The sequence below is a fragment of the Coccinella septempunctata genome, chromosome 3 (assembly GCF_907165205.1).
Source record: "Coccinella septempunctata chromosome 3, icCocSept1.1, whole genome shotgun sequence".
NCBI classification, from domain to species: domain Eukaryota; kingdom Metazoa; phylum Arthropoda; class Insecta; order Coleoptera; family Coccinellidae; genus Coccinella; species Coccinella septempunctata.
In genome coordinates this window covers 388703-408956 of record NC_058191.1, presented here as the reverse complement: position 1 = coordinate 408956, position 20254 = coordinate 388703, and the positions used below count along the sequence as shown (strand labels likewise).

At 32.8% G+C, this 20254-nt stretch overlaps 5 protein-coding genes across 8 annotated transcripts; 2 read left to right on the top strand and 3 right to left on the bottom strand.

The window, feature by feature from the left end:
• Positions 1-122: 122 nt before the first annotated feature.
• LOC123309188 (RING-box protein 1) lies at positions 123-1018 on the bottom strand. Its single transcript, XM_044892161.1, has 4 exons — positions 835-1018; positions 755-782; positions 578-699; positions 123-343 (listed from the first exon to the last, which is right to left on the bottom strand). The coding sequence occupies exons 1-4, from the start codon at positions 925-927 to the stop codon at positions 245-247; spliced, it is 342 nt and encodes a 113-aa protein (XP_044748096.1). The 5' UTR covers positions 928-1018; the 3' UTR covers positions 123-244.
• Positions 1019-1299: 281 nt separating this feature from the next.
• On the bottom strand, positions 1300-11407 carry LOC123309101 (N(4)-(Beta-N-acetylglucosaminyl)-L-asparaginase-like). 2 transcript variants are annotated; one of them, XM_044891995.1, is made up of 7 exons: positions 11262-11407; positions 10524-10640; positions 10137-10290; positions 9784-10009; positions 4220-4407; positions 3176-3283; positions 1300-1550 (listed from the first exon to the last, which is right to left on the bottom strand). In XM_044891995.1, the coding sequence occupies exons 2-7, from the start codon at positions 10624-10626 to the stop codon at positions 1310-1312; spliced, it is 1020 nt and encodes a 339-aa protein (XP_044747930.1). In that variant the 5' UTR covers positions 10627-10640; positions 11262-11407; the 3' UTR covers positions 1300-1309. The 2 variants fall into 2 exon arrangements, with proteins under 2 accessions (XP_044747930.1, XP_044747929.1); XM_044891994.1 differs by lacking the exon at positions 11262-11407 and adding an exon at positions 10903-11134.
• Positions 2303-2946, top strand: LOC123309106 (DNA polymerase epsilon subunit 3). Its single transcript, XM_044892003.1, has one exon. The coding sequence runs from the start codon at positions 2375-2377 to the stop codon at positions 2768-2770; it is 396 nt and encodes a 131-aa protein (XP_044747938.1). The 5' UTR covers positions 2303-2374; the 3' UTR covers positions 2771-2946.
• A 1628-nt stretch (positions 11408-13035) lies between the features above and the next one.
• Positions 13036-15423, top strand: LOC123309103 (protein AMN1 homolog). 2 transcript variants are annotated; one of them, XM_044891999.1, is made up of 5 exons: positions 13036-13317; positions 13370-13662; positions 13717-13931; positions 14402-14570; positions 15165-15423. In XM_044891999.1, coding segments are annotated over exons 1-5 (753 nt in total). In that variant the 5' UTR covers positions 13036-13315; the 3' UTR covers positions 15239-15423. The 2 variants fall into 2 exon arrangements, with proteins under 2 accessions (XP_044747934.1, XP_044747932.1); XM_044891997.1 differs by having other exon boundaries at positions 13037-13313.
• A 14-nt stretch (positions 15424-15437) lies between these two features.
• LOC123309104 (clathrin light chain) lies at positions 15438-20116 on the bottom strand. Of its 2 annotated transcripts, XM_044892000.1 has the most exons (7): positions 19905-20116; positions 19410-19493; positions 19196-19231; positions 18765-18848; positions 18594-18705; positions 18294-18305; positions 15438-15744 (listed from the first exon to the last, which is right to left on the bottom strand). In XM_044892000.1, the coding sequence occupies exons 1-7, from the start codon at positions 20035-20037 to the stop codon at positions 15567-15569; spliced, it is 639 nt and encodes a 212-aa protein (XP_044747935.1). In that variant the 5' UTR covers positions 20038-20116; the 3' UTR covers positions 15438-15566. The 2 variants fall into 2 exon arrangements, with proteins under 2 accessions (XP_044747935.1, XP_044747936.1); XM_044892001.1 differs by lacking the exon at positions 18294-18305 and having other exon boundaries at positions 19905-20111.
• Between the last annotated feature and the right edge of the window lie 138 nt (positions 20117-20254).

Below are 20254 nucleotides of genomic sequence, written 5' to 3'. Positions count from 1 at the left end.
CATTTAATTAATGGCTATCTGTCTTAGCCTATGCTCATCATTTATCAAATTAAGAGTATTGATGTAGATGAAAGGTGTACATCATCATAATAAAGAACATACCAGAATCAGGTGTACATTAATAACATGACAAATTGAAGAATTTATTATATGAACCAATTCCGCAGCAAATAAAATAATATTCAAGGTTTTCGAGAATACACATAAATAACTTGAATGTAAGGAATCAGACTTGAAATAGTTTTCAATGCCCGTACTTTTGGAACTCCCATTCTCTGTTGTCCAATGGACAGACTTGCCTTGTCTTCAACCATCTCGATATACAGTGGAAGTGGAAGGCATGCTGAAAAAATAATACAAATATAAGTGAAGTAAATATTACTAGCAATCGTGATAGAATAGAAAGTCATTATTTAGATTCAAAATCTGTGCTTCCTATATCTGCATACCTACAATTAAGACGATAGGGTGGACTTGATTATCAATGAATAGAAAGTGTAATTTTATAAGGGCACGTTGAGCAGTAATGACATAAAGTTGTTTGAACTGAACATATTTAGACCCCAAAAGTACTTACATTACATACTCCCCAGGCAACTGTGCACTCTTCACTGGTAGCAGATGCTTGATTAGCTTGACATTCAATACAAAGATCCATTATGTGGTTTCTACAAATAGCACAATTATCCACGACAATATCTGAAATTAAACAGTTACATAAATCTAAAGAACGAAATTCATGTTGGAGTCTTACCCCAAGCCCAAAGCGCGACAGCATTCCACTAAAAATAGAAATATTATTAAAAAAAACAATTATTATTATTCAAGTATTACCTTCTTGACTTCGAATCGCTTTTTCTCCACTTTTGAACTGCTGGAGCTTGGAGCTTCAATTTCGTCGTTGTCCACATCCATCGCAGATGCCATTATCCAAATTAGTCAGATTTGTTTTGGTCAGAAGAAAAAAATTCAATGAAAATGTCAATTCACAGTTTTTTTTTTTCGCAAACAGCGAAATGACAATTGTGAATTCTGATTAGAGGTTAAGCATAGAGAATTTCAAGAAGATTTATTATTTTGTGGAGTAGCTCCAAAGAGAAATCGTCGGTAGCTCTGGCGATTCAATTTAATCTTCCAGCCACCTGGTGGCGAAATTTACAAACACGATAAGTAGGTCCCGTCCTAGGTTGTTTTGTTTGGAGAGATGAGTTGTCATTTAATTTTTTAAAAATATAATAGAGTTGAAATAACACCAAACTCCTACAAGCATGGTAAAGGAGAAATAAATAAATAAATAAATACACTATTCTCAGTTTTCATTATCATTGTTACAAGCCACATATCTCAACTCAACATTTTTATTACGTTCGTCAGCAATACAATAGGGAAATGAATCCATGCCGTTACAAGCTGCTCCGTGTTCACCTTTGGTATTCAATGCTATAACTGCCCCAAAAAATTTGGGGAACTTTTTGACGATTCTTGATATCGCTACTTTGGCTGCTAAGCTCGGAGATGAGCCCCGTTTCATTTCTTCTACGGCCAGAAAACTGAAAGCAAAATTTTCATTCTTAATTTAAGAAGTTCTGCAGCTTTGAAATATAAGATCAATTTAATTTAATATTACATTAGTGCTAGGCACCAGCTAACCACACTAACCAGACACTAGTCCAGACTCCAGACCTGGGATATTAGCAACGATTATTCTTTAGTAACAGGAAAAATCCTTGCATTTTTAACATTGAATTCAATAAAGACTATAAAGAGTTTGACTTTAATGGTTTTTTACGATGCAAACTCATCTCTAACCCATACCTAGTGGTCAAGGAGATATAGGAATATTCCTATAATAAGGATAATAAGGAATATTCCTATATCTCCTTGCCTAGTGGTAAAATATACAAACGCGATGGTTAGGTTAGTTATGTTGTTCAGCTTTGGGATCTAATATTTATTCACAGTTTCGTTTCTGGTTTTATTTATATATTTGAATCATCAGATGGAAGATAAGTTACTTCAAGTGTCGAAATCTAATGTATTTGAAGTATTTGTTGTGTTTATTGATGCATGTAATAGGTCTGATAGCAAAAATATCTTGTATTTATGTAGGCAAAAAGGGAAATGGCACAACATAACACGATATTAGAAGGTAATTTATGATCAATCACCACCAGGTGGCTTCAAGATCAACTTTATATTAGTGTTCTGTGCTTGAAAGGCTAAGTAGTTCAGTCGTACCTCACTGTTTTCTATGCTCGTTAGACATTATATTTCGTAGTTCATCTTGAAACATCTTGGTTCGAAAAATAACCTTAGCTAAAAACTTTCGCGCCCGAAGTTATTATTTTGAATAAACTTAATTTTTAATTTCGTCATGGCTGAGAAACTTGAAGATCTCAATTTACCCAACGCTTCCGTTCAGAAAATAATCAAAGAAGCCCTTCCAGAATCCATCAACGTTGGGAAAGATGCGAAAGCTGCATTATCCAGAGCTGCCTCAGTATTTATTTTGTATGTAACATCAGAAGCCTCTAAAGGGGCGCATAAAGATGGTCGTAAAACACTTTTGGGACAGGATGTCCTTAAGGCAATCGAAAAATTAGAATTCGATGAGTTCATGGAGACATTGCAAGAAGCTCAGAAATCATTTATGGATGGAAGAAAAGGCAAGGGTCCAAAGAAAAAAAATGTAACGGCAGAGGATAGTGAGAGAATAGATGAAATTGAGGAAAGCGGAGAAGAAAATGCCGAAGAAGATGCTTTAGAATGATGCTGGGTAGTCATTGAAATGATAGTAACCATTTTGAATAACACCCAGGATCTAAAATTCTACATACATTATATTGCCATTTGTCTCAGACTATGTATATAAGTACAAATTTTATAATGTCTTAAGTTGAGAAAGATGTGCAACATTCCAAATTGTAATAAATATATTAAATTTGAGGATGGTTATAAGCGTCAGCAATTTTAAACGAAAGGAGTGGGAATATCACAAGCGAATACCTCTTTAGATTATTAAGCATGTTAAATAAATATTTCTTTCTGTTATTTTCAATTTTAATCAGGGACAAATTCACTATTTGATTCAATAGTTTCACTTATTGATTAAAATCGATTATAAAATGTGAACAAAAAGTGAATATACTAATGCAGTACAGTGTACAGTACTAACCTTGGAAGAAATCTCATCATAATATCACCATCTCCTGTTGCAGCTGCACCACCAATTTCACTATCTGCGTAGGCGCCAGCTCCAGGCAATGGTGCATCCCCTACCCTTCTACAAAATTGTTGTATTTTATTAGAAAGAAAACTATTGGTATTATTTCTTAACATTTGTCAAATAATAAACAATTTTGATTCTATTCAGATAATCTTTTCCTTTGTTTCATATAATTAAACTTTTTTATATATTAATACTCTTAAAAATATTTTTATTAATCTCGTAATACTACTAAATACTTTACAACTCCTCAAACAGCCCTAAGGGAGCTCAGAAAGTATTCACCCTCCTACATAATCACATTGAGAAAAAATCAAGGGTGATTTCAAAGGTGACTAATTTTTTTCAGAAGGTAGAACTAGTCAAAGTAAAATGTTCCATCAAAAATCACCTATGCAAAACTTTCAAAAGAAAAAAATTGGAGAAATCATCGATAAAATAGATCAATTGATAGCGTGTGATATGCATCATCGAGAGAAACGCCTTCTTCGCAAAAATTATACAAGTTTTCACCATTTGTTTAATGTCCACACAGTCTTATCCAGCATAAAAATACGACGGAATAATATCACGAACAATTTCACAAGCATTTTTAGTACTGCTGTGTATCAATAAAATTTTTTCACGTTTCATAATAGTTTTTCAAATGACCTCAAAAATTTTATGAAATTTTACTGTTATAGGCGTGTTTCAAAAAATTCAGAAAACTACCGAGAAGTCGTATTCATTTTTCGGTTCGTATTTAACTGAAATATGACTAATGTTTTTTACTTTCAGGGTAGCCGTATTTAATGATTATACACGTATCTACTTAGAATTTTTTGAGATCGCATTGGACTTGAGGGGCTGATAGCTCCGCCATCTTGAATATTTCACTTTTGACGAATTGGTGTATTTTGATGTGTTGGTCAAATCGACGAACACAACAACAACGTAAAATCGGTTTTTCTTGAATTAGCCTTTAATAGATCACCTGGATATAGAAAAACTCACCCGGGAATCTTAAATTTTGCACCATTAGACGAGGTACCTGCCGCTACATTACCAGTTACATCCATGACTACCATTCCTATTGTATCATGGTTTTCCCCGTTGATGATTGACCATCTATTATAATTGATATCATTCTCCGATATTCTTTCATAAGGGCCACAGCTTTGCTTTGGATTAGGCACTACATCCTTAAAATGACGAATGATTATTTTCAGATAGTTTTACACCCTACAGTTTGAAACAGTCTTTTTATGAAAAAAGTTTATGAGTAGATACATCAAGGCGAAGAAAATTTACTGAAAATCGTGAATAAATTTTCTTCGCTTTGTAACTAATATAGCATTTCAGTTCTCCTGATGAAAGGACAATAAAGTGCCGAAACCTTGGTAAAAATGAATGAGTTTTCTTCAAAATCTGATTTCTGTTATCCCATTTAATTATTATTATATAATTATTATAGTGACGAATACCCATTTATTATACAGGATGTCCCGTAAAGACCACGTCAAACGAATACGGAAAGTAGATCAGAATGTGCTCTACCTGATGTGAAAAAATCGTTCATATGAAAGTCTCACAGTTTTCGAGATACATATTTGATGTTTTATGGAAATGTTGAATTTTTTCACTTAAACTGCTTTCTCTCTTGCAGAAGCTACAATTAAATACTTTTCGAATCAGTTTTTTTCCGTAAATTTTGTTGAATGATTACTCCAATTCATGCAATGAAAAATACCACAAAATATTATACAGGGATTCTGAAAAAAAAAAATTGAAATTCATGTTCTGAAGGAAGTGTTTTTTTGTGCTGAATTCTATCTGACGTGGTATAAAAAAAGACACTAGACCTTGTCTGCATATTACGTTGAAAAGTTTTCCATTTTGTGAGGATTCCGAAAAGGTAAAATACAGGTGAAAACCTTCTTCACGAAAAAAGATATTTGAATGTTTATCGAAAATGGAACATTTCTAGGAAAAACTGATTTTTTCACCTTTTCCATAAATACTTTCATTTTGCACTTCCTGCTGAAAATAATCAATCAACAAATCAATAAAATGTTATTAAGATGCTAATTCACTGACTGAGTTTTTTATTTCTTTTTCTTTTCCTAAAGAACTCTCGAACATCGATATGATGTGATGCGATTCAATGATTCACCAGACTTAAATCCTCTGGATTTTTTTACTGGGGTTTTTAAAAAAAAAGAAATTTATTCCAATCCTATAAGAGATGAAGCACACTGCATTCGCATTTCAGCAGCCAAATAGCGGGGAGAAGTTTGTATGGTTTGAAAAAGGCATTTCTCAATAGATGATGGGCATGTATTAGCGAAGGGGTTGGTCATTTTGAGCATTTGCTCTAATAAGAATCCTGAATTTTTATTATTGATATTTTTATAAAGTTTCTTCACAATAGATTTGTTGATGTTGAAGGTCCTGTGCGTTATTACATTATTTCATTGCAATTAATGAATATAATTTCATTTTATAAGTAATTTAAGGACTAACTGACATTTTTCAAGAGAATTATTCAATATGTTACAGCAGAATCTGCAAAATGAAAGAATTTGTGGAAAAGGTGACAAAATCAGTTTTTCACAGAAATGCTCCATTCTCGATAAACATTCAAATATCTTTTTTCGTGACAAAGGTTATCACCTGTATTTTACCTTTTCGGAATCCTCACAAAATGGGCAACTTTTCAACGTAATATGCAGAAAAGGTCTAGTGTCTTTTTTTTATACCACGTCAGATAGAATTCAGCACAAAAAAACACTTCCTTCAGAACATGAATTTTAATTTTTTTTTTCAGAATCCCTGTATAATATTTTGTGGTATTTTTCATTGCATGAATTGAGATAATCATTCAACAAAATTTACGGAAAAAAAACTGATTCGAAAAGTATTTAATTGTACCTTCCGCAAGAGAGAAAGCATTTTAAGTGAAAAAATTCAACATTTTCATAAAACATCAAATATCTCGAAAACTGTGAGACTTTCATATGAACGATTTTTTCACATCAGGTAGAGCACATTTTGATCTACTTTCCGTTTTCGTTTGACGTGGTCTTTACGGGACACCCTGTATAATGATATACAGGGTGAGTCTTTGACTCGTACAAATATTTTAAGAGTAGATTCTTGTGGTCGAAAGGAACACTTTTTATCTTTACCCTTTTTTCCGAATAGGCTTGGTTTAAAAGATACAGGCTGCTGAAAAGCTGTAAAAAACTTATTTGTAGTTCTATCTCAAACTGTTTTATCGAATGAAATAAATTTCGGAATATATAGTTTATAGTTTTTCATTTATTTGATTAATCTTTTTCGAACACAAGTTGTCACCCACGTCTTCCAGTTTTTTCATTATGACCATCACACGTACCAAAAAAATACCAAAAATTCAAAGAACTTAACTCTTGAAACTAAGTTTCACGCTATCTAATGAATATTTGAGTGTTTTGTGAAACGAAAGTATTTTTCACATTTTCTCGTAAAATGCGCCGTTTTCGAGTAATTTGATGTTCAAAAATTAAAGACCCAACAAACATTTATCGTCGGTAAATCGTCGGCTGTATGCTGTTACTGCTGGCGAAGTGCGTATTGCTGTTACACATCATCGGACCTTTGAAGATCCGAGGACATGGTTTACGCTGCTGAAGATGTGGCGAAACATGAGCATCTAGCCAGCGTCGGCAAAACGCTGCTGTTAGATGAGCAACTTCTTGGCGGTTTATATTCATCGGATCGGTTGCGGTTAGATGCATCTTCAGCGCTTTTTACCCTTAACATAAGGTCAAGCTGTACTATTTAAATTTCGCGGGATTTTGCATAAGAGCTTCCAGACAATCTAATTTCCGTAATTCCGTATCGAAGCGTTATTTCATTCAGGCGGCGTACGTGTGCACGTGTTTCGAAGATAAAAGAGTTTTTAAGAGTAGGCTATTTGACGAAATTTTTCTTTCTGAAAACTTCCTTGTTGTGTTGTGTTGTATTAACATAGTAACAGTGATGTCCTAGGGCAGGTGAGTACAAGAAATCAAAATAAAATGGTATTTCTATTTCTAATAAACGTCGGAGTAGGCGTCAGGAATATCATCACGTGAAACAGAGAGTTCTCGAAATTTTAGGTCCAAGTAGTACATCATCACCATCATTAGAACCGAGCACTTCAACGATCTTTTGAGATTGCATGTAGATAAAAAAAATGCAGAGATAGAAATGGATAAGAACACCATCAAAATAAAAAGGAACGAAGAATTGAAGAAATTCGATGCTGATATACTTATATATGATCTAGAATATTTGAAAAAATGTGTAGGTAGAATTATGTATCTACTCTTTTGGGATATGCTTTCAATTTTTGGTTTTGGTCTTTTTTATTCTAGAGAAAAAATTCTACAATTTGAAAGACAGAAAAATCTATATATACAAATATTTTTCAGTTGTCCAAATTTGGCCTCAACGGGGGTAAGGACGTAGCAGAGACAACACGCAAAATAATCTAACTCATAATAAGCCATGAATCAGGAATTTCCCTGAATTGGTCGGGTAGGAATTAATAATAAAAATGGATTAGAAGCAATGGCGAATATTGTTGAGCTTAATCATGGTGAGTTTTCATGTTGTATTGGTCGAAAATGTTGACATTTTTGAATGTAAGGAAGTTACTTAAATTGAATACATATTTTACATGTTGACATATATTTAATTAATTCAAACACATATAAGATGATATTCTATATGAAATTCAATAATTTATTTTATACAAATAATGAAATTCTATTATCCAGGATCTGTTAAGGCTAAATCCTATTACAAGAAGTGCCACTGATGTGGAAATGAATCATGTAATGAATTGGCTTCGCAATGCCGGTGACAGAGCAGGGGGCAGATTGAAAAGAGCGGAGGAAAAAGAAGCAGGCAATAATGGGCAGTGAATAAATATATACTTTTTTTTTTTCAAGTAAGCTAGTCGTTTTTATGTGTTCTTTCAACCTACAAAGTATTTATATATGTATAATATTATATGAGCGTTATATTTAAGTTGTTTGAATATATGAAGGTTCTTTTCAATTGGCTGTATAAATTGTCTTGCCCTAATCACAATAGAAGTGTTGCAAGGTTTCAAAAAATATTTGAAGAAAAAATAGATCTCCTTCAACATGAGAAATGATTCCGAGATTTCATAAGAAACATTCAAAGATCAGAAATTATTGATCAAATAATTCATATCTAATTTTTTCTGGATTTGCCAATTTCTACCAACGATTCTCAAATTTTCAGGAACACCTTAGCATATTTACTTGGCATTTCTTTCTAACTCTAGTACGAATTCAATTTTAGCAACGTTAAGTTGGTATTAAGTGTCTCCTAAAAGCTGATGAGACAGAAATCGTACATGAGTAGTAAGAAATGTCACGTAAATATGCTTAGGTGTCCCTTAAAATTTAGAGATTGTTGGTGAGAACGAGCATTAGTATTGCAGGTATGTATATATTATACCGACGTTGTACCGATCAATTGGAACAGCGTATTCCCAGCATTGTCTAGACGTTAAGCCGACGTGCTGCCGATCAATTGTAAAAGCATTCTTCCAATATTTTGTAGAGGCTGAACCGACGTCGTAACGATTAATTTGAGGAGCGTATTTGAAGCACTGTTTAGACGCTAAACCGATGTGTTTTTGCACAGTCGAATCGTCACCGGATCTGCGGTGTGCAGACTCTGCAACATGTCGGCTCATAGTCCGTCGGGCGGCTGTCGGCCGATGTGACACTATTTGCAGTATACCGACTCTAACATCGCAGCACTAACCCAACGTTGGGCCGACTTGAAAATGTTTGCTGGGGAGTATTTGTGTTATTTGAAAAATTGGGTACTTTGGCTGAATACAACTCTGTGTAAAAGATCCACAGATATATGTAGTGCCACAGATTTAGCTAGTTATTCTGAAGGTTATTTTGTTTTACCAGCTCAAAAACTCAAAAAGGCTATATATTTCTATCTATGCATGAAATACGGTCAACAAAAGTGACAGAGAGAAACTGAACGTCGGGCATGCTAGTTGCCTTTTACTAGAATTTGTATTGGTCCGCACTCACCCCTAAGTGAATAAAAAAGGAGACAGGAAAAGGCCCGACGATCATTTCTCTCTTTCTATAATTTCATGCTGGCATTGCAACTAGCACTAAGAAATTACAAGTCTGTTCGAATTTTTTTTTTCCTTTTTTTTTCTTCTTCTTTTTGTAGATTTATTCCCGGTAACGGAATACAGCAATGAATGAATGAATGCTCAGTCCAAAGAGTAACAACTCTAATACTCTTTTGCTATGTCTATGATTTCGACGGTGTAATTTTTTATGTTTTAACAAGCATAGAAAATTAATTCCATACATGTCTATGGTTTCGTAGAAATTTGAAATTTAGCGCCACCTGCATCGAACACTAAAAAAGCCTTCTTTAGGGTTCAATGGCTAAATATCATTAAAATATTCGAAGTTAGTGAAGTGGTATTGCCTTGAAAATAGAATTGATCCATCGCAAAACTGGTAATATTTTCTTACCTTCCAAAAATTAGGTTGACATGTTGTCGCCTTCCAGTCTTTGTGCATAATTTGGGAATGCTTCGTCGTTAGAGATTCTTCCTGGTAGCCTAATTGTTTGGCGAATTGGGTTGCTAATTCTCCAACTAAGATTGAATGCTCCGTATGTTCCAATACATCTCTCGCAACCCCGATAGCGTTCTTGATTCTTCTCAAAGCTCCTACAGCCCCCATATCCATTTTAGTTCTAAAATAATGCTATTTCAAAGTTGGACAGTTGAAACTCTGGCGATTTCAATATAATATAAAGTTTGTATCTCTCTCGGAATCTTTTGAAATGAAAATCATAATTCAGAATGGAAATTTATTTTTACCCATCAAATACCATGGCGTCTAGGGTAGTTTCCCCATTTTCATCAGGACTACCACCATACCCTACAGTGAAATCGCATTGATCCACTTCACAAACTGAACAACCAGATGTTAAAGCATCTATAGCAGAACCTCCTTCTTGCAGCACATTCCAAGCTTGGGAAAAAAATGTATTTAATAAATATTTCATAAGTTAGGACTGGTTGTTAATTTATTCCCTAATCCCTAATTTTAATTTAATACTGCAATAATACATCTGCTTATAGGAGTCGAATTACAGGCCAGGATAAACTAGCCATATAAAAAACTCTAAGTTCTGAAATTTTTCGACTGACCAGAAACTATTTTTTGGGGGATTAGGGCATAAGCTACTAACCAGCATAAACCACCTTTTTTAGTTGCGTTGGAGAATTTCCATGTGTTGATAACTAAGGATGCATTTTGGGCTGGTACAACTGATATCAAGTAAATTAAAAACAAGTATTTGATCATCCCGTAAATGATAGCTGAAAAATGTACAAAATTTAGATATTCCAAAGTTTCTTCTGGAACCAACTCCTTTTTCTTAATTTGTTTGAATTCTGTGTTCGAAGTTTCAATCACAGAACAACAATTGAAAAAATTGACATGTAAATATAACCTTAAAGGGTCTTCGCTAAAAAGATTGTATTTTTTATATTTTCAGTTATGATGAATAGTGAGAATAATTATTATGAGATATTAAAATGTGACAACAATGCTACTTATGAACAACTCAGAGATAATTACCAGAAACTAGTGAAAATACATCATCCAGACAAAACTTCTGGAACAGGGCAGAGTTCAGAAAAATTCTTGGAGATAGATAAAGCATGGAAGGTACTGAGAGATCCTAAACTACGGGAAGAATATGATGCGAATGCATTTTGCAACAAAATGAGACATGAAATAATCTATTCAGAACTAAGAAAGGAAGATTTAGTGTTTGATGAAAATTCAATTTCTTTATATCCATGTAGGTGCGGTAGTTACTATGAGATACATAAGGAATATACTGAAAGTGATTGTTTAATAGAATGTTCTGAATGTTCCAATTATATATCTCTCAAATGAATCTCATCTCAATTTATATTGTGAAAAATACCCACCTTTTCAACGTGTAAGAACACTTTGTTTCTTTGTAAGTATACCACTGTTGGCTAATAAGATCATATGTCTCTTCTAGAACCAGGTTCCAATGATTAAAATACAATAAGATTCATTTCAATTCGTTAATCTTTATCTAGCAATGATTGCGATCACAGATTACAGAGTAGAATAGATCTGACACTCACGTTCTACGATGAAAAATACAGTTTATCCCGCCCTCAGCGCCCCCATACGGTTGCCACCCAACTAACCGGGAGAAATGTCGGTATAACAGGAAACTGCAATCGCATGGCGCGAAATTTAAATTAGCCCATTCACTGGTATTTTAGACGTCGATAGAATAATATGGATTATTAGGGCTAATTTTAAGGAGAAATAAAACTTGTCATGAAAAATATACATATATTGATATACCCAGCACAGGAAAAAAAAATATGGAAATACATAAGCTATAATTATGGCAATGAATATATGAGGTAAAATGTCAATAGGGTCACATATCTTCGTAAGACAATAATTATAATAAACAGTAATAATATTGTTCATAGGAAATGAGGTTGAAATTATTATATCTTCAGAAATCTTCAACATTATCCAAAAAGGACACAATGTTTGTTGGGAGTCGGCAATAGAAATCAAAAACAGCATGCCAAAGCTTAGAAAAAATAAGTCGCCCAAAGACCTATGTGGATTTTATATTTTCCCGCAGGAAAGATTTCAAAGTCTCTCAACAACGACTCCCTGTTTTATCTTCCTCACAGTTAGATCCCCAGGAATGCACTGACATAAAATTAAATAACTATAGTTTTGAATGATGAAATAAAGTGTTCAACATTTGGGTCAGTATTCCTTACTCCATGTGCTCTAATGTACACAAAAAGGTTTTCTAAACAATCTTGATTGAAAGCCCCAGTGAGAATATATTTAAAGTGATAATCAGTGAACAGTTTTTGCCTAAGGTAAAGGAATGCTTTCAATGTTGTCACTATATTCTTCAAAGTGGGCACCACGATGGATCTTTTCTTTCGAGGGCAATAAAATGAAATACTGTTGAAAATTTTTATCGCCTGCTCCCGACAAACATTGTGTTCTGTTTGAATACTAACCGTCTTTTTTAAGAGTTTCGCAGTGGATGTCCAAGCTCTGGATACATTCAACGAATCAAATAACTCTTCCAAGAATAGTATAAAGTCAGCAGTGTCGATAGCCTCTCTGGGAAGCTGAAGCGGATGCTTGATTTCTAAAAAGGAAAATAGTAAATTTTTGTATTATTATGTTTGAAAAAAAAACTTACCCCATTGAGAAATGAGCTTCATCATTGACCCCACGGAGTGGCTTAATACCTGACTACACAGTTTGACTTTCATTTCCATTAACACAATTTTTAAAGGGTTTGGTTGGATTGGTTTACGTATAAACGATTAATGTTATAATTACGTGGTTCTTTGAATCAAACATTTCTTACACGAAAATCGATTTCCTGATAAGACTGTCGAGTTCAATAAATGGGTATTTTTAATTTACTCTCGTATAAGATCTCGTTTGTAAACAAGAATTTGCATTAAAACATATTGACATTGACACTGTTGGCATTCACAAATCCAATATGTCAGAATACAGTAATCTGTGGAGAATATGATATATATTTTCGTATGCAGAGTCACATAGCGACTGATTGCAGAACTAAAAACCGTATTTGGGGTGGGGGTAAGGAAGTGTCAAGCCCCTGATTGCGATCTCCATATCATAAACAATTAAATTCTATGTTTTATTTTGACACTTGAGGAGGTTAATCATAGAAATTATGCATTGTTTTGTTTGCATCAAAATAACTACATCAAAAACAAATAGGAAAAGGAAATGAACTGAATATCAAATTATTATTTGGATTTTTCGAGTTCTAAATTTCTCATTCGATTGTTAGTGTGAATTTTATCAGTATCCTAGATAAAAACAAAAGTAGCTGTCATTTGAACAGAACTCAAGTTCATTTCCCCAAAAATGTGGAGCAAATTTAAAAAGCGTAGGAGTATCAATTCCCTTTTCACATTGTATGTAAGTTTTTCTACTCTTTTGATTCTACAGTAATTTCTAAAATTGTTTGAAGGAGTTTTGATATTATCGTAAGGAATATCGGTTCCTATTGTACAGATGATACCTTAAAGTATTTACCACCAAGAATTAAGGATGAACTAATAAAAAGCTTGACCAAAAGTTATGCTTTCTGGGCACAAAGCGATTTCAAACATATTCTTAGATTATTAATTCACCCTAAACTTGAAATGATTGACCTCACATCTGCCGATGTAGATGATGATGTATTACAAATCCTGAGCACTTGTAAAGGATTACAGAGGATATATCTAACTAATGACGGTACCCATCATATAAGTAAACAAGGTATACCTTCATTTCAATATGAAAATTTAAATTCTCAACATTAACTTCTTTCAGAATTACTTAACTTCCTAAAAAGTCAAAACCAATTGCAGCGGTTACAATTACGTAATTGTGATATTGTTGATGATTCAGTATTAGAATGTATTTCTGAAAATTGTCAAAAAATTGATTCACTTGACGTTAAAGGTTGTAGAGAAATAACAGATGAGGGACTAAACTTTCTCTGCTCCTTAAAATGCTTGCAGGGTGTGACCCTTTCTAAAACTAAGGTGAGAAAATGTGTGTTGGATCTTATGTTCAATAAGTTAAACTTTTAAACAATATTCATATGTGTTATGGGTATTTTTTGCTTCAACGCTGTCCTATTTTAAAGGCTAGGTTTGAACCAAGGAGATATAGGAGATATATCTCCTCGGTTTGAGCAATATCATGAATAACAGAAAAATTCCTCAGAGTAAAAATGAGTTACTTGATATAAATATCTGATTAAGATGCTGGAAACAATCATGGAAAAACATTGAACACCCAGCTGTTATTTTGAAATCTTTATTTTTTACCAAATTTTATTGACTCATCTTCAGCAAGTTTTCAAAAAACTTGTGGTAAGGTTCAGTATTGCAAATAATGAACCAAAACCAAGAAAATTATTTCCCATGAAAAAATCTACAAAATACTGAAGAACTAAAAATTATTTATGATGTAGAAGTGTAGAATGAATTTCTCAGCATCAACATTTTAGATAACCAATGATGGTTTGATAAATTTCATCAAAGGACCTAATGGACGTAGGTTGAAAGAACTTGTATTGGACAATTGTCTCCATATAAATATTATTGGTTTGCGGGAAGTTCCAAGATATTGTCCCGATTTGGAAATATTTGTTTTTTATAACTGTAGTTGTTCAGAAGGTAAGATCTCCGAGTATATCCTCTTGTATATGACGTTTGAAACCTCAAAACAGTGTGTTTGTTTTATTCGTTTTATATTTTTGTCACTCAAAGTGATCTATCTTGCATTTTGGAAAATAATAAAATTTAGTACAATATTATGTGTTCACATTTCTCCATAGTATTCACGTTTGTAGGACCTTGAAAAGGGAGAAAAAGTATGCCTAATTCTCAATGAAAATGCATGTCCTTTATAGGTTTGCACCTATTTTTCTCCTAAAAAGTTTATCACAAATGTTTTTGATTGCCTGATATTTCCCACAAAATATTTGCACTTTATTAGTCATAAAAATTTACTGCTCAAAAATTGAAATGGATATTCGAGAGAAAACCTACTTTTTGTACTGCAGAATTTGTTCATTTTTTTCCTATATTGTTGATCTAAAATATTCTTTCATACTGTTGTTTTATCCGAAAGGTTAACCCATATGCACACTCGATTTTTGAACAGTGTATTATTGGTTACTTCACACACTACTTTAGAAGTAGCAATAAAATGGAAATTTTTCATGAGATATATAAGAAAAAAATGCCTAATTTTATCCCACTTTGCAGATATGGCAATGCTGTATCTAGAACAGAGCAACTTAAAGAACTTGAAACAATTAACATGGACCGTATCTTGGTAAATTCATTTTATTCCTAGTACATGCATTATACAAAAAAAAATGTGTTTTCACTATTTATACATAACAAATATATATTTTTTTAACTCAAATTATCGTTCTTCAGAATTTAAAATATTTTTTAATCTTGACTATATTAAGAAAACTGTATGAAAAAAATATCAAATAATATATTCTACTTAATTATGGTTTTCATTTAAAATTTTCAATCTCTGATAATTTTTCACATCCCAAGAGGAAACAAAATTGCCTACGGATATCATATAACACGACTTTAAAGCATTTCAATTCTTCAGATATCATATTGTGTCTTAATAAATGGAATACTGGTCTAGGCAGAGGACTGAATTGGATTCTGTTTCATCTGAAGAATAAGAGACCTCATTCTTGAGACGTCTTTGTTACCTTGCTTAGCTTTCGGATTGAAATCGCACAATTTCGCAATCCTTTCCCATTCTGTGCCAGGTACTATATCGTTCTCCTCAGACACGAACTGTTTTTCAGCATTCCTGGTAAAAGAGACATATGATTTGGTATCGTAGGCCAGTCTAATGCTGATAAGTGCTATTTCTAGTATAGCAAGCTTACAGGATAGATAATAAAGAATGAGTTAACACTTAACTGGAGATATACATGAAAATAATTATATTAGAAAAAATTTGTTAGATCAATTAATATTATACAGAGTGAGTCTTAGACTCGTACAAATATTTTAACAGTAGATTCTTGAGGTCAAAAGAAACGCTTTTTTCCTTCTCCATTTTTTCAGAATCGGCTGGGTTTTAAAGATTCAGGCTGTTGAAAAACCATAAAATGTAATTTTTTTGGGAGAAATAAAAAATATCTGTGAAATTCGGAAAATTGGGTACTTTGGTAAATTCTTTTTATTAGTTATTATTATTTAGTTATTAGTATTAGTATTAGTTATTTAGTTAGTTATTTGAAGATATTGTTTTACCAAGGGTGGCACAGCTCATTATGAAAACTTAAAATGGCTATATCTTTTTATCAGAAAAAATGGTATAGGAAAAAAACTGTTTTTTTTACCCCAAAAATCTACTTTTAAAATATTTGTAGAAGTTAAAGACTCACCCGGTACATCATAAGTTTAGGAATTTAACTTGTTGAAAAAATGTCATATTTTCAGTACCAAAAATACCAAACATTCAATACAAAAGTATAAAATTCAACGAAATTCTGAAAATTTCTAAAAATTATAATTCTATTCGCCCACAATACAAAGTATGCCACTTTCGTCGATAACTGGTTGGCATCTTTTCTGCCTGCTTTTCACCAAGTCTTGTTCAAATTATTGCCGAAGTTGTAACAAAAGATCTCAGAGCTAGCATCTCTATTTGTGGTTGAGGGCATCAAAGGCCTATTTGTGATTTGGTCCCAAACGTGCTCGATTGGATTTACGCCAGGGGATCTTGAAGGTAATGACAGATGTGGAATACCATGTTTTTTTCTAGCAAAAATGGGTAATTCTCCTCAATTTGGGTTATCACTGCATATGCAAGTTTAAACTGAATAATTATGAGTTTCATTCATGAATTTCTCAAATGCACCGCGGAAACTATTCAAAATCATCCTTCAAATATGGGGTTTTAAAATTTAAATCGCTTGGTTTCAAGTTTACAATTTGGCAACAGCGCCTACTAGACAATGAAAAAAACAATGTCCGATCAGATTGTTTATAAAATAACATCTACAGGCGCGTACTTACTGGCGAGCTTCAACTGCAACCTGCCATAAAAATCCCATAAAATTTTACGACTTTCCTCGTTCGTCGCAGACTTCATAGACAGCCATCTTTGTCTATATCATCAAGATAATGCATTTGTTGTCCTTTATTATCAAGGCGTATTTCAGTCGATGTTGCCAACTTGTGCAATTCTCACAAAACGCTTTAAACTTTAAATACCCATTTTTATTTTTCATTTTTAAGTGCTTAAAATAATTGTTTTTTGGGAAACGGTTGAAATGGTTATTTCAAAATACATATGACCTTTCAAGATATTTCATAAAAAATACATCATTTTCGTCAGAAGGAGTATTCCCTATTATCTGGTGGGATCTATGTGGCAGTGCAATATCACGCAGAAATAGAAATTTTCGCCAAAAAATGCGTGAGATTGTGAGACTGTCTCTGTTGATAACTTTATCAACATATTTCTGAGCGTCCATGATTCATGAAAATACTAATGAATCAGTTATATGTACCATCGAAACACAGTAGTCTAAATTGAAGTTCACCATAGCGCATTATTTTTTTTATTATCTCCAGTTCAGCATTCACCCATTCTTCTTCACTCAACCTGTATAATTTTCAATTCACTTTAGATCAACGCATTTTTTAAGTGCAATTACATCTATTAGAGAATATCAGAAGTGCTGTCATCAGGGTGAATCATATTCATACACTAATTACGATTTACCTCGAGCCCTTCGTTCATGATCTTGATATTTTTTCAAAAGAACAATGTCATTCTGATATAAAACTAACAATGAATATTATATCAATAAGAAATGGTGGTACAAAAATTTTTGTTTTCAAGTAGTGTGGATTATCAAAATTGATGCAATTTTCATCACTAAAATATAAATTACTGAATTTGAAGAGTGCTTTTAAATTCACTCAGGATGTTTCAAGCAAATTTGCCGACTAGAAGTATCTAGTTCTAGAATAAGAAATTATTCTGAAAATTTGTCGATCATAACGAATGGCCCAGACCTTTCAACTAAAGAATTCTCATCTCGGTGTTACTGACTGTTATTCTGAAGGTTCAACCAAACTTTGTTATATCAGATAAATAAGACTCCCTATATTTTTGCACATTTTTGGATCCTCCACAAAATTTCAACCCCACTTTGAACTTTCACTTATCAGAAGAGGATCTCATTTGATGGACACTTTTCGTGAGGCACCCCGTATATTCTGATAAACTCACAGCTTTTTTTTTATAGTATTTCTTTCATGATAAATGTATAAAGCGTGTTCACAGTTTATAAGCAATGCCTCGGTGATATAAAGCATTTTTCAAAAATACAAACTTACTTTGCAGCATCCCTAGTAGCATTGAAAAAGAGTTAAATATTAATATGAATTCTGATCAGAATAGAAAAAGGTTATATAGCCAAATATCCAGAGAAATAAAAGGATAAATAAATAAAATGGATAATACAAATAATTGTATTTTCATTGCAGATATGAAAATGCTTTGAACCTGCATACAGAGACAAGAGGAAAAAATAATATGATGAAATTATCAACAACAAATAAGTTCTACTGAAATTAGAACCCGACACCAATCTCCAAAATTTTCAGTCAATTCCCTCAAAAAATTCAACAAATTACCTGTTGGCCGCTTTAGTTTTGGCAATTGTCTCCTCGTGATTTTTGTACCAATCTTCAAGTTCCTTTTTGGCAATTTCTCTGAGTTCCTGTTTTTTCTTTTCTTCTTCGGCATCTGAATAATTGAGAAATAAATCATTAAAATTTTCGCGCTAAATAATTACAAATATGTACCTTTCTCTTCAAGTCTCTTTATTTGTTCTTCACGCCATTTCCTAATTTTCTCGGGCTCCTCTCTGGCCACAGGTATAGGCGATGCTGGAATTTTTTTTAAATTAATAAATTAATCAAGAAAAAATATTTGGTGTATTTGGTATTAAAGAATTGATTTGCTTGTTTCAAATTTCCTGTTTCTTTGGCTTATCCCCTACACTTGTTAAGAGAGACTAGTCACGAATAATGGATACTCCCTAGCTATTTTCCTCTGGAAGTTAGATCAAAAGGATGACTGGACAAAATGGATTTCGAATCTCAGTCCACTGAATTTTTCAAGATCATTGTTGGCTCAAAATTTGAACTTCTGACATTTCAGAACCAAATTTGAAATATGTAGATTGAAACACCTTCCAAAAAATGAAGTTAAAATAGTAATAGGATATACTTACCTCCTCTAGATGATCCATTCAAGGTCTTAAGATGATCTGTTGGAAATAAAATCAAAGATAATTAACAACCTCATACAGTGCCAAAAAGTACTTTAAACAATTAAGCGGCAGAATATTTTATTCCCATTTTGACATTCATGCTATAATCATACAAATTTCATACATATCATATTTGAATAAAATCAATGCTTTGGACAAGAAAGACATGACTTACCATCAGTTTGTTTCAAAATTTCAAAACCATCTTGTTCATTTCCCTCGATAATTTCGAAACTGCTGGCAGAATTGGTCGGTTCATCTACATATACAAAGCAAATCAAAATGATAGTGAAAAGCTACATAAGAACGAGGCACAGAATGTATGAAAAGGCAAGTTTTCCTTATTTATTTTCTTAAGTATAAAACAGAGATTCTTTGAAGAAATTGTATTTAACAGAACTCTATCCTCGATGAAGTTAGTAGCTGATACAATGTCTTCAAGGAGGATAAATCTTTATTTACTTAAAAGGATGATGGTATGTCAGTACTTAACGATTCAATACTAATGAATGCATTTTGTGCCCGTTTAATAGAATTCACAGATATCATGCTACATATTAAAAGACCTGGAACAATCAATAATACATAACGCAGTAATGCACATATTTGAATTAATTCGACATGCTGTTGGCAGGTGAAAATGTGAGACGCCCCTTACTCAAAGGCTTACCTCCATTTACTTGAGGGATAAATTGTACAGCGGGCTTCACTTCATCTTCAAGTCCAGCAAGTTCATTTTGTTCTCTGGATAAGAATTCAGCTGCAGGATCTACTTCTTTATCGAAATTATCAAAGTTATCCATTTTATAAAAGCTGTAATTTTTGTTTGAAAATTCAATTAAAATTGTGAGGCTGACAACTATGACACTGACGTCTTCGCACAGCTGACGTCGATTTTTTTTAGGCGCGTTCCAAGTTCTAAAACAACAAAAATAATTTTTGAGAACAGTTTTAATGACATTTATAATATAATTCTTTACTGAAGCAACAGTGAAGCACTCAAATTCGGAAACTCATTAC

Coding starts and splice junctions, on each gene's coding strand:
- LOC123309101 (XM_044891994.1), bottom strand. CDS start 10,987: ATGCTTTATCTATCTCCAAGAATTTTTCTGAACTCTGCCCTGTTCCAG. Junction 10,291..10,523: donor CTCCAACGCAACTAAAAAAG/GTGGTTTATGCT, acceptor TTTTTTCCCAAG/CTTGGAATGTGCTGCAAGAA. Junction 3,284..4,219: donor GCAAAATTTAAGATTCCCGG/GTGAGTTTTTCT, acceptor ACAATTTTGTAG/AAGGGTAGGGGATGCACCAT.
- LOC123309103 (XM_044891997.1), top strand. CDS start 13,264: ATGTGGAGCAAATTTAAAAAGCGTAGGAGTATCAATTCCCTTTTCACA. Junction 13,932..14,401: donor TGACCCTTTCTAAAACTAAG/GTGAGAAAATGT, acceptor TCAACATTTTAG/ATAACCAATGATGGTTTGAT. Junction 14,571..15,164: donor TAACTGTAGTTGTTCAGAAG/GTAAGATCTCCG, acceptor CCCACTTTGCAG/ATATGGCAATGCTGTATCTA.
- LOC123309188 (XM_044892161.1), bottom strand. CDS start 927: ATGGCATCTGCGATGGATGTGGACAACGACGAAATTGAAGCTCCAAGC. Junction 700..754: donor TGTCGCGCTTTGGGCTTGGG/GTAAGACTCCAA, acceptor GTTTAATTTCAG/ATATTGTCGTGGATAATTGT. Junction 344..577: donor TTGCCTGGGGAGTATGTAAT/GTAAGTACTTTT, acceptor TTATTTTTTCAG/CATGCCTTCCACTTCCACTG.
- LOC123309104 (XM_044892000.1), bottom strand. CDS start 20,037: ATGGATAACTTTGATAATTTCGATAAAGAAGTAGATCCTGCAGCTGAA. Junction 19,494..19,904: donor TATCCCTCAAGTAAATGGAG/GTAAGCCTTTGA, acceptor TTGTATATGTAG/ATGAACCGACCAATTCTGCC. Junction 18,706..18,764: donor AAAGAGACTTGAAGAGAAAG/GTACATATTTGT, acceptor TCAATTATTCAG/ATGCCGAAGAAGAAAAGAAA.
- LOC123309106 (XM_044892003.1), top strand. CDS start 2,375: ATGGCTGAGAAACTTGAAGATCTCAATTTACCCAACGCTTCCGTTCAG.